This window comes from Seriola aureovittata, chromosome 8, assembly GCF_021018895.1.
Source record: "Seriola aureovittata isolate HTS-2021-v1 ecotype China chromosome 8, ASM2101889v1, whole genome shotgun sequence".
In the NCBI taxonomy this organism is placed as follows: Eukaryota; Metazoa; Chordata; class Actinopteri; order Carangiformes; family Carangidae; genus Seriola; species Seriola aureovittata.
Window position 1 is genome coordinate 12,596,355 of NC_079371.1, and position 12,417 is coordinate 12,608,771.

At 41.1% G+C, this 12,417-nt stretch overlaps 1 protein-coding gene across 8 annotated transcripts in view; it reads right to left on the reverse strand.

Moving 5' to 3' along the window:
* Window positions 1–12,417, reverse strand: part of mbnl3 (muscleblind-like splicing regulator 3) — a 33,106-nt gene that overhangs the window by 12,349 nt on the left and 8,340 nt on the right. For 7 of the 8 annotated variants that reach the window (XM_056382924.1, XM_056382923.1, XM_056382925.1 and 4 more), the window contains exons 2-6: window positions 11,336–12,362; window positions 3,994–4,158; window positions 3,268–3,471; window positions 2,932–3,174; window positions 1,632–1,785 (exon numbers count right to left, since the gene is read on the reverse strand). In XM_056382924.1, the coding sequence (XP_056238899.1) occupies window positions 1,632–1,785; window positions 2,932–3,174; window positions 3,268–3,471; window positions 3,994–4,158; window positions 11,336–11,509 (940 nt within the window). In that variant the 5' untranslated portion in view covers window positions 11,510–12,362. The remainder of the gene's footprint in view (window positions 1–1,631; window positions 1,786–2,931; window positions 3,175–3,267; window positions 3,472–3,993; window positions 4,159–11,335; window positions 12,363–12,417) is intronic. The other variant, XM_056382919.1, reaches the window with a different exon arrangement.

Here is a 12,417-nt window from a genome sequence, read left to right on the forward strand (position 1 = left end):
CTCAATAAATTCTTCTGTGCACATGCAGTATAGTAGCTGATTCCCAGCTGTAATATAGCTGGCGTGCCAGTGGCTCCAGAGGGCAACATGCACAGAACAGAGCCTGTCACATTATTTACAGACACGTACTAAAAACAGAGCAGAGCAGACGAGAAAGACAGCAAGAGGAAAACAAAAATAAAACAAGGACAAACACTTGTGGTAAAGAAGAATAACTGGCAACAGCAGGTAAATGCAAGTGAACAGGTTCAGGTTAAGTGCAGACAACACAAGCGACTCCGAGGCTGTCACAGTTGGTGCACATGTGTGCCGATACATAAAGATACAAAAACAAGTTGTTGATAAGTGAAAGATAAGAGCACAAAAGCCAACTGCTTTCAGCTGATGCATAGACAAGACACTGAAGCTCTGATCAGCATTAGCATTAGTGTAGAGGTGGGACTGTATATCCAAGCAGCAAGAAATTAAGATAAAACGAATGTGTAATAAATATGCATGAGTAATCAGTGTTATTCTCCCTAAAGAACAGAGTATGTGGGTGTTTTAGTGTTTCAGTGTATAAAAATTTAATCTGGGGCTGCAACTGATTATTTTCATTGTCTTTTAAATTAATCAATTAATTATTTAACCTATGACAACTCAAAAGATAGTGGAAAGAAACTGCATCATAAATTTTGACATTTCAAGGCAACACCTTCCAACTGTATGTAATTTATGACCAACACAGTCTGGATACTCAAGTTAATTTCTACTATACAAAAAGGAGAAAAGCAGCAAATCCTCACATGTGAGAGGCTGTAACCAGCAAATATGTGGCATTTTTACTTCATAAATGAGTTCAGCAATTTTTTAAAAACTGGTGGCAACTACTTCTCTGTCAATCAGCTAATCAATTAATTGGCTAATGATTTCATCAATGAAATGTGACTATACATTTCCAGCCATAATGTCCTTATTTCAAATCTAAATGAAACCCTTAAAATCAAGTCTCTCCTGATCTTAAATTACAACTAAACGTCCAGTTTATTTCACAAACACATGAGAACCACGGACAAAATCATGACATTTTTAAACTTTTAATATTGTTAGGAACAGCAGGGCTTGTTTTGGCTTTGTACTTTGTTCTGTCTTACCTTCTTTGTTTGCTTTTAATCAAAAACACATGCAACTTTTTAAATAGAATGACTGCCAAGCTCTCTGATTGCATGCAAAGCATGCACCCAGCAATCCATGCACGTACCATGTTTGTACTGATACTGTAACATGTGTCCTCTAACTTTGTTTATGGTTTCAACCCCTCTCATCACACATCAAGCCAGAGGGAATCAAATGCAAGCAACACAACGACAGTTGTAGGAAGGGAAGCATGCTGTGATAGCAGAGCAAGAGGCAAGCATGTTACACAGTTGAGAAGCCTTGCACGGACATAGCATGCATACTGTTACCACTACAGCTGTAACTTCCCATATCCCATAATATCAACTAGTCGTCTAACATAAAAACCCTTGTGTTTGTCGGTCCGTAGCACTCTTGAATCAATTCCAAGGGTCCTAGACCAATAATTTAGCCCCTATATGTTTATACAATGGATGGACTATGTCTCAGTGTTGCTGATGTGTTCAGAGACTCACCAGTGGGGATAAAGGCTGGCTGCTGAAGCTGCATGTTAGCCAGGGCTTGCTGGTAGTGGAACATGCTGGGGTTGAAGACGGCGGCAGCGGCTCCGTTGCTCTTCTCTAAGATCGGCCTCTTTGGCAGCGGCTGCATGACCCCTGGAGGCAGAGCCTGGCCAGCAGGAGAAAAATAGAAATGTTTCTTCATCACTAGCTCCTGCAGGGGCAACAAAACCTGCCCTTGCCATATATAAACACTTTCCCTGCAACAAACAACTGCATTTTCTGTTTTTCTCTTAGAGTAAATATACTGTGGTATTTTCTAAGTGCTCTTCAGACTCAAAATTGTGTTGACGTGGATGTTTCTGTTTACCACCACAAGAGGACACTGCAGCATCTAAGATTAGCTGAGACGATGTGGGACAATCCAGAGGTCAGGCCAAGAGCAAAACAGGATTGCTATGATTTCATTCTCTAATGGGCCCGGTGCTGAAACATCAAACTGCAGTGGAAGATAAGCAAGACAACTTTGGACTTATGTTAGCAACATATAAATATAACATGAGTGTGGGAAAACAAATGGCACAATATGGCATTGTAGGATGTGATCCCAGGCTGATGCAGGAATATGATTTTAACTATACAACCTTTGTCTCAGATTAAATATGTGGAAATGTGAAGAGCTGGTGACTATACAGAATAGTAGTAACAGCAACAGTTCAGCATGTCAATAGCATACAGTATTAGCACCCACAGCAGCAAAAACTGAATAAATGCCAGAATGTATAAACCTTGGACCCATTTTGTTTCTAATTGCTTTCCTTTTACGACTTCATTTCATGTCTTTTTCGAATATTATGTTTCTTGTTTTTCTGCATAAGCACTGCAGATCAACCTGATTAAGTTACAGCTGCTCACAATGCTAACTTTAGCCCTTGTAGCTTGCTTCACTGATACAGGTTCAGCAACATTCACAGTAGCAGACATTCATGAAAAACATAATCCGCAGACTACATTATCAAATTTCAAACTAGCTGAGGGATACTGTGACACCCTGATCCTTCATTGCATCAGTGCAATATCAAAGTCCAGAACAAGAAAAACCTCTACTGTTTCACTGCAGTTTAAACAGATATGATGAAAGTAGATTTTGTAACTTTTGCGAAGGTGAGTGGTGGCTTACACCTGTGTTTTTCTGTTGTACGATTTTTCATATCAGAAAAGCAGTTGATAAAATGTTCAACCCCTTGCCTAATGTTTACTTTTGGTAAAAAGAAAATAGAGTTCTGTTCCTGTCACAGTGTTGAGAAGGACTCACCAAGCCTGTGTTGGTGATTGTGTTTTGACTGGCTTGGTGCTGTGCGGCCTTGATCCTGGCCTGCAGGTGAGCAGGAGGATGGAAGTACTTGCACTTGTCTCGGCTGCAGCGGCCCTTGATGTAGTCCATGCAGACGATGACGGAGTTCTCGCTGCAGTCCACCATGCCGGCCTCCAGGGGGTGAGCGTAGCGGCAGTCGCTCTCACCCCGTGTGCAGTTACCACGCTGGAATTCTCGACAAACCTGGCAGGGCCAGCGGGAGCACTGGTCAACATTTACCTGTCATCATACTTTGGCCAAACATAGAAACACAACAACTGCACGCAGGCTGCATACCTCCAGCTTGTCTGTGCGCACATGTTTTTGTGCGGAGGTGCCGTTGCCCATGGCTGCCAGGCTGGTGGGACTCCCAGGGACCAGCAGGGGAGTACTGGGCAGCAGCTCAGGCATCAAGCCCATGCCTGGGCCCATGTGGCTCAGATATGGACTGAACGCCATACTGGGACTCGTTGCCAGGGAGGGTGTCACCGGGAATGTTGTCTGAGGGAGGGAGGGAATGGCAGAGACAAGAGACACAAGACAACAAGTTACGGCAGAGCTTTCACCAAAGCTAATGAAAGCTAGAGAAGATTTGGCGGTAACATAACCGGTACTATGGGTTTTTTCAAAGTAATGAGAACAAGAACGGTCACTTTTGACATTCAGGCAAGTCCACACTTCCTTTTAAAGAATTGAATAAGGCGCACAGTAACCTTGACCTTTGACCACCAAATTCTACTCAGTTTATCGTGAAGTCCAAGTGAACAGTTGTATTAACAATTTCATTTTATTTAGAAATACCCAGTGGTTGTATTTGGCAGGGATTTCTAAATATAATTCTCATTGTAAATGAACAGAAAGCTAAAGCAAGTAAGTTTAGCTTTCATCTTTAAACAGTCAGAAGAATCCTCTTTTTCCTTTTGTTGAGAAAGATTCAGCTTCTGCCGGTAAGCTCTGCCTGCAGGCATGACCGGTGGCACTTGCATTAATTAAAAAGTCGTTGTTTTAGAGTGGGCCGCTCACTATGGGCTGCAGCTGTGTTCCAGGCAGCATGAACTGCATCTGTTGAGCCAACATGGCTGCCGCGGCCTTCTGCTGGATCAGGTTGTTCCTCCCGTTAATCTCCAGCTGGGTTTTCAGGTGAGGAGGTGGGTGCAGGTATTTACAGTTCTCACGTGTGCAGCGCCCCTGAGGAGGATAGAGGAGAGAGGGTAGATGAGTGTGAGAGCAGACAGATGGAGTGACACTTTATAGTGACTCTTAGTGAAGGGAGATGAAGTCACACAGCTGGGAGATGAGAATAATGTGATTGAGAGGCTAAATCAATAAGGGGTGTGCCTTTACGCAGACGACAATGACCACTCAATACCAAACATAAAAAGCTCACCTTAGTGCAGCAGCTGATCTAAGTTTAGTAGAGGACTTTACAATCAAGTGCAATTTGTTAAGATAAAAATCAAGAGTCAAGTGTGTTTTCCCAAACCGTCTAAGAACTATGTCTTGTAAATCATGTTGAAATAAAGTACTAATGAAGTCCCAGAAGATCTTATGTTGCATAATTCATGCAACACTTTCTAAAAGTGTTCATCGCATTAAGAGTATGCTATGCTGGAATCAACAACAAATTTAACCACCACTCATTTAAAGTTGTTTTTTGTTTCTATGGACAGTAATTACACATTTTCACATTTCATTTGAAGATAACCTTTTGTAACATTTAGTTTCAATCAAACTATACATTTCATTTGATTTCATAAGTCTTTTTCAATGCAATGTGGAATGACAGGTGTAGTATTTGAGCCAGCTTTGGATTTTCCACAGTGGCACAGCAGAAATCAAATAAACCACACTGACAAGAGATAAAGCTGGAGAGTGAAAACATATGCTCGACTCTCACCGTCCTGTGTGACCGATTCTGTATCTCTACCTGGTAGCTATCAGCCCAATAAATAACCTACTTTCTAGAAAGAGAAAAAGCAAATACTTCAACGTATTCGTGCCTAACTGCAGCACACACTCGATTAGTTCAGAGAAAACCTAAGATGGGATTAATTGGAGAATAGGGAGTAAATTTACTCTTTTCATAATAATATGGTATATTATTATATTAGCATAGTATTTTTTTTTAGAAAGACTTAATGTTCTCGCTAATCTAGCTGGAAGTAATTTAAACAATTTTACATACTGTTGTACAGTTAAATATATAACAATGAAACATATTTTATTCACTCATCATAAGTTTTGTATGTAATATCTTGATATGTAATGTAACTAATGGCTAAAAATGTCAAACAAATGTAGAGAACTAAAACACATAAAGTGCCAAATAATATCTAAGGACAGTATTTGAGTAAATGTATTATACTGTACTGTGTGTGTGTACATATATATGTTGGTTTCTGTTCGTAATCTTTATCAGTCCTCGCCTTCAGGAGGTCAGAACAAGGTTAAACAGCACACCTGAAGCCGGGAAGAAATGTCCTGCTAAATGATACATAAGCAGGGGGACTGCTTGCTGAGGTTTAAACTGCAGTCATATGAAGGAGTTTTCAAAACGCATACACACACAAACGGCTGTGGTAGCTCTAGTACTAGATATTAAAAATACCTGCTCTAACATGACTTTGTCAAACATGCTAATCTAACGAACACGGCACCATTTATGAGTGTGCATTGGCAAATACATCATGAAACATGTCGGTTGAACAGTCTGTATTCGTCTGTTGCATGTGTGCGCATAGTCCAAGCTTTTCTATTTGTCCTTTATGCAAAGCTTCATTCAACACATGTAGGCTTAAACAATAACAGCAGACAGATAGTATGACTAAAACCAAAGCAATACGCATATTTGAGCAAACTAGATGCCCTTTATGATAAATGTGAATGAAACAGCAGGAAATGGTTATGAAAAACATTTCCAGAGGTCACATAGATAACAAATGTTTCGGATTATAAATTAAACTGGTTATTGAATGAAAGCTGAACAATGTAGGACAATGCAGGATGATGAAACTACAACTCTCAGATTTTCCAGTGATATGGGAAACTGTACTTAAAGCCTGTAATCAATGCAATGTTATTATGGATGCAACTAATGATTAAGACATTACCCAGTAATCTGCTGATTTTCTTGATCAATCAAAACAGTTAAAATTACAATTTTCCCAGACCAAACAACCAATCCTCAGCTGCTTATTTTGTCCAAACAATAGTCCAACCCCCAAACAAAAATCTGTTTACAATCATTTGAGACAAAGAAAAGCAGCAAATCGTTACACTGAGCCAGAGAATGTTTGGCATTGGCTTGAAAGGTGACTTAAACAATTAATCAATGACCACAGTAATTGCTGATTCATTCATTCTGTTTGTTGATAAACTAATCTTTTCAGCTCTGAATGTTTTACATCCAAAAATGAAACTATGGATCCAAAATAAATGTTTCAATGAATGAATACTATCTTAGGTTGATATAATTCTGTATTTTAGTCAGCTGAAGCTTTTCCTGCATCAGCAGTCACTGCCACAAACCATTTTGATCAGAAGTAATCCTTCATACTCCTTTTTACTTGTCACTTTTGGCTGCTTGACAAATCCTAAATCAGATTTTGAGCCATGTATCTAAAAGCAATTCATTTTGCCCTAGAATGTCGTTGAAGCAGTGTCCTTCGTCCCTGCCAGAGTCTGTGGGGAAGGTGAAGATGGTGCTGCAGGAACACTGCAGGTCAACACACACTCAGTGGAGGAACTGCAGTCTCCATTAAACCCCTGGGCCGACAGCAGCTGTCTGCCCCTGCAGATGAGCTGTTAACCTGCTAAACTACCTCTACTGAGCATCAGCCACATGCTTCGTAATCACCACACCCACACAAGACAGCTCGCATTAGGTGATCACGAGCATGCTGCACAACTGACAGAGCACTAAAGCATCAGAAAATAAAAACTCTAAGGGCAAACTGACGTCATGGTGCAGATACTCTGACGGTGATGGATGATGTCATGCTGAGATGAGGACACATAAAAAGCATTTAGCAGCAGCAGAACTACATATATAGGGCATGAAGAAACCTGTCTCCCATACCAGCACCCAGGAGAGATTCACATGACCTCACACACCAGACAGAAAGCATACAAGCTTACAACATGTAGCAGCTTGAAAAATGTTCAGGATGGTTCACAGGCTTACACAAACACTCTCGCCTACACTGGAGATGCAAACTAGATTTGCGTCAGCAAGCTGCGTGTATAGGGATGAGTCTGTAATGAAGAGTGAGGCCCATGGGCCCAGCAACCCTGCTCAAGCTCAGAGGGAAAGAGAAGTAGCTATTAATGGGCCTAATGATGAACTTAATGCATTGCGTGCTCCAAAACAAAAAAGCTTGACCAAATTACTGTCTGAATTTTGTGCTCTGAAAGCACAAATATTGAGCAGCTTTATAAAAGCTATACAATCTGCCGTAGAGAAAGAGGCCAGTGAAAAGTGGTGTTGAGGAGAGTATTGGGTCAGGAATCTCCTTTTGGTAACCATAGCAACGCACTACACAACACAGAAAAAGTCCCTGTAAGTACAGTAGTGTGTTGTCGGTACACTCAGTGAGAGGAGAGAGATGGAACATTGATAGACAGGATCACTGCTTGGATCTAAACCTTTACACACATTTTTAGAGCCATATTATTTCCATTATTAATATGGGTTTTTTTTCCTGCAGTTAAAGATTCACCACACTCAAGTTCAGGCTTATTCTCGTATGTGACAGTGATGAAGAACTCAAAAAAGTTTTGCTTAATCAATTAGTTGAATATGTCAACAACTATTGGATGATTAAGATGAAATTTTGCAGAGACAGTCATGGTTCTCAGGACATGACTCCTACTGACTTTGAGTTTTCATCTTATGTCACCATTAAGGCTGACATTTGGGTATTTTTTGTGAAATATCTCAACAAGTATTTGGTATGACATCAGGTGCTCCAATGATGATGTTTCCCTGACTAAAAAAAAGAAATTTAGTCATTACTTTGGTTTATGGACAAATACCTGCAAAATGAACGGCACTCTCATCATCCTCAGCTGTACTTTCTGTTTAGAACTAAAATGCTAACATGCTAACACGCAAACCTTAGATCAAAGCACTGACGTACAGCCTCAAAGAGATACTAGCATGGCTGTAAACGCTTTTCTTCAGATTAAAAGGCTGAAAATTTTTGGTATCAGCTTCTCAAATGTGAAGGTTTCAATTTCAATCTCGATATGAGCTGAGTATCTTTGGGTTTAGAATTGTTGGTTGTTCAAAAGAAACCTTTTAAAAGTGTCTGAGAACTTGGATCTGCCATTTCTTTAAATCTATTTTCTGTCATGTCATAGACCAAAAATTAAATATCTGTGGATTAATTGATAAGGAAAATAATCATTAGATGCAGCCCTTACCGTCATGTCATTCAAAATCGACATTGCTCTTAAATCTACTGTATGTTGCGCAGATGTGATGTCCACACTAATCATGTGAGATGACAGCAGCACTCCAGTTAACAAGGTAAAAAGAACTAGGCGGTGAGCTCCCCCCTCCCTCCCTGCAGCAGGTTCAGACCAACCAGACAGAGCTAATGGAGGAGAAAGCGGGAATGACAGCGGTCGGCTCGGACCGGGCTGGAGATGCCAGATATGGGAGGGACAAGTGAGGAGGGAAGCCATTAGCAGATAAATCCATGAAATTAACAAACACCCTTCTTCGGGCGGGGAGCAGGGGGAAGGAGTGATGCTGTAGTGCGGCTCTGTTCGGGACACCGTTTGGTGCTTCTTTGTTTTTTCTAGTCAGTGGACCAAAAACAACGACTGTCAGCTGAGTATAATCCTGAACAACAATGAGGACAGAAACACTGTTGTAAAGAGGTGGTTGCTGACACACTGTGCTGGCACCAAAGCCCTACTGCAGCCCCTGATAAATAAAGCCGCTTTGACCTTCAACTGTCACCAACTTCAGTTCTTTTTCAAACTAACAACATGACCCCAGGGCTTCAAACAGCCAAACATGGCCTTTAATGCTTGTTCACTGCCTTTGGTACAAAGCAGCTCGCCTCTTTCTCCCATCAATGCAACCAGTACAGAGCCAGGCTGTTGCTCTGTGCTAAAAACAGCCGTGCCACTCAGGAAGATCAAACTATCCAATGGGTACGCACTCCTGTGCTGTTGCTAGGCCCCCTCTCTTTTTCTCTCCCTCTCTCTCCCTCTCCATCTCCCTCCTGCTCTGGAGAACATAACACAGAAAAATGGCTGAATAATAAATTCTAACTCAATAAACGAGGAGACAGCAGCTGCACTCAGACAGAAAGCCCCTTGTCTGGGTCTCACTTTTTTGCTGCACGAAAGCTGCTCGAGCAAAACCTCTCGTAAACACACGTGCATCCAGACGCATATGCACACGCCGACACAGCAACCGTCTATTCTCGATTTCAGCACAATCGGCCATTGATAGTCGGAGCTCTTCTAAAATACAGTAAAGCATCATCACTTGTCAGACTGTTAGTTTTTCTGCTGTGTATGAGTAGTGCTAGTGTTGTGGTTCTGTGCCGGAGAAAGGATGAGAGTCAGGAGAGCAGCTGCAGCGATGTTGAAGCAGCACAACCGACTAGCCCACATCAGTGGTGGAGAACCAGACCATCAGCAGAGCAGCAGATTATGTCTGGGCATAATACTAACCATAAATATCTAGATAACAGAGGACATTTTTCTGACATTGTAATACGCATCTATATGTGTTTAGGTATAGAGGTTGGTCTACGTGAAAATTTATACCATGGCCACTGAGAATCCTTCATTCTGATTGGCTGAAAGGTGTGGACTGACCTTTAGTGAACAGAGAGTATGAGTGGACACCTATGATGTACGTTTGATTTCAGTTCTAAATTAATGTGACAATATTAAATCATAAGTAACGATAGCAACAATGAGGCTTAGCTAAAGAGCTTAGAACTAGGTTATTTGTGTAACCAATAAAAAAATAGCTTAATAGCTGCACAGTGAGAGCAATGAAAAATTAATTTCAAACATGTTGTGAGTCAGGACATCTAAGTAGACTAACAGTAGGAGAAGAGAGAAGACTTCTGAAATAATGTAAGCTATTCCAAGGCAATTACAGACGTACAACTTGTTGGGAGTTATCCCTTACATGTACCATGAGACAAAATTTGTCCACCATTTTTACAATGGTAACTATTCCATTAATATATGTGCTTGTATTACTAATCATTATTATTACTATCATTGCAGGTAATGTTGAAAATCAGTGAGCAACACTGCTTATTGGCCATATTGGATTTACAGGATTTTTAATTGGTGCAATGAAGTACCTTGATTGGAAACCATCGTAACCTAGTGGTGCAGGACACGTACCGTGTAGCTGCAATGTTGCTGGTTATGATCTGGCCTGTATATCATCCCCCTGTCTCTCACATTTCCTGCCTGTCTCTCAACAGTATTCTGTCTGATGAAGACAAAAATCAGCTCAAAGAAAAATGCCTTTGCATTAGATATTTCATTTAAAATTTTTATACATGCTATGACAGTAAAATATACTGCTATCATGAAATAGAATTGCTAAACTGTGATATATTTTTTTTTATTATATCCATATTACCTACACTTAGCTGAAATTAACTGCTTCAGACTGCACGATGACAGGTCAAAAATGTAATTTTCAGCTGGTATTCTCAAGAATTTAAAAATCATTCTGGGCTAAATGTGACTTTTTAAATAATAAACCTAGATAACAAACATGTTCATCATAATTCACGAGATTTAAAAGTAACAACATAATCACAAGGACATAAATAATGATGAACACTCCTGTAGTGCCCAGTCCCAGAATCACAAGAACGTATAAGATTCTGACAAAAATAGTGTTTAAAAATTTTAGTAGCAGTAAAAAGGGTGGATCAACTGACCAACTGACATAGTTTGCAAGGTTTTACCCCAGGAAAACGTTGAGCTTATTGTGACGCATCTTTCTCACATTTAACTATCAGATGACACCGCTAACCATGGTCACACTCATTAAATATATGGCTTTTGATATGTGAAATACAACCTCTGTTGTTTCCTTAAATCTGGGCTACTTCGACTGAAACAAAGACCACCTCCAGTATAAAACACTACAGGGAACTGTGGTTTGTGTGTGTGGGCCTATATGTGGGTGTGTTTGTGTTTAAGTGTTAAATAAGCGGGCACCACCTTAACTTCAGTATTTATACAATACTACGCAGAGCCAAAAGGAACCAACTACCCTGACATTAACCATAATGCATGTGTCTAAACAAACAGGATATAATATGGCAAGGACTGGTGGTGAGTGAAATGTCTGTTGCATTGTTACCTTCAGTGAGTCAAAGCAGGCGATGACTCGGCCATTCTCCACATGGCAGCTCCGGGAAGGGTGGGCAAACTTGCACTCTGCATCAGACCTTGAGCAGGTACCTCTCTGAAACTCACGACACACTTCCAGGGTCAGCCATTTGGTGTCCCGTCCCATGGTCATGCTGACAGCCATCAGAGACGCTCACAAACACGGAACAGTGGTGGGGATAGATGGACGGAAAACTGTCTGATGAGTGCAAGGGTGACTAATAGTGATGCAAGAAAAAGAATCCCCAGCAAAACAGAGAGGAAGAACAGAAGCAAAAAATATATTCAGTTTTCCTTCAGCACAAACAGGCAGCGAGTCCTTTTAGTCGAAGTATTTTGGGGGATGTTTATTAGTTTTTCCTGGGAAATGTGGCAGCTGAGGTTTCACTGGGGTGAGATAGAGGGGCTTGGTTGTGAGCAGAGGCCAGCTCTGTCTCAAAAAAAAGAGAAAAAACAGAGACTACTCTGAGGACATCACTCTAGAGTGCTTGGATATGTCGCTGAGCATCTGTGCCTTCACCTGAATCAACTGACACCCACCCTAAGTCACCGTTACATTCAAGTCAACATGGCCAAGGCTATGGCAGTCTCTGTAGAGCTAATTATGTTTCAAGAGCCTGAAAAGGAAGATTTCTGTAGAACAAAAAAGCAGAACCTTATAGGGATGGTTTCCTTGCGCTGATGAGACGAGGTGGCAGCCCAGCTCAGGGTATGTGGGGACTGCAGCTCAGCAACATGGGATGGATGACTCTGTGGCTGTCTGGATAAAATGTAGCCTCCATTCAAGGCCAAACACACACTGAGCCCCGTCCTGCTCTCATCCAGCAAAGTCAGACAGCAGCAGCAGACAACCCCTCGCAGTAGGCACTTCAGAGTTCTACTTCCTCCTCTTACTTCAGTCTCTTTCTCATCCCTCCTTCGCCATCCTTTATTCTTCTGTTGTCATCCTCCTCACTGACCTCTCTTCTGCATGTCCTTGCTTGTTGTCTTGCTGTGGACTGTAAAAACAGAAGGGCAAACATTAATCCAAGGCATTAACAAACCAGCAGCCTG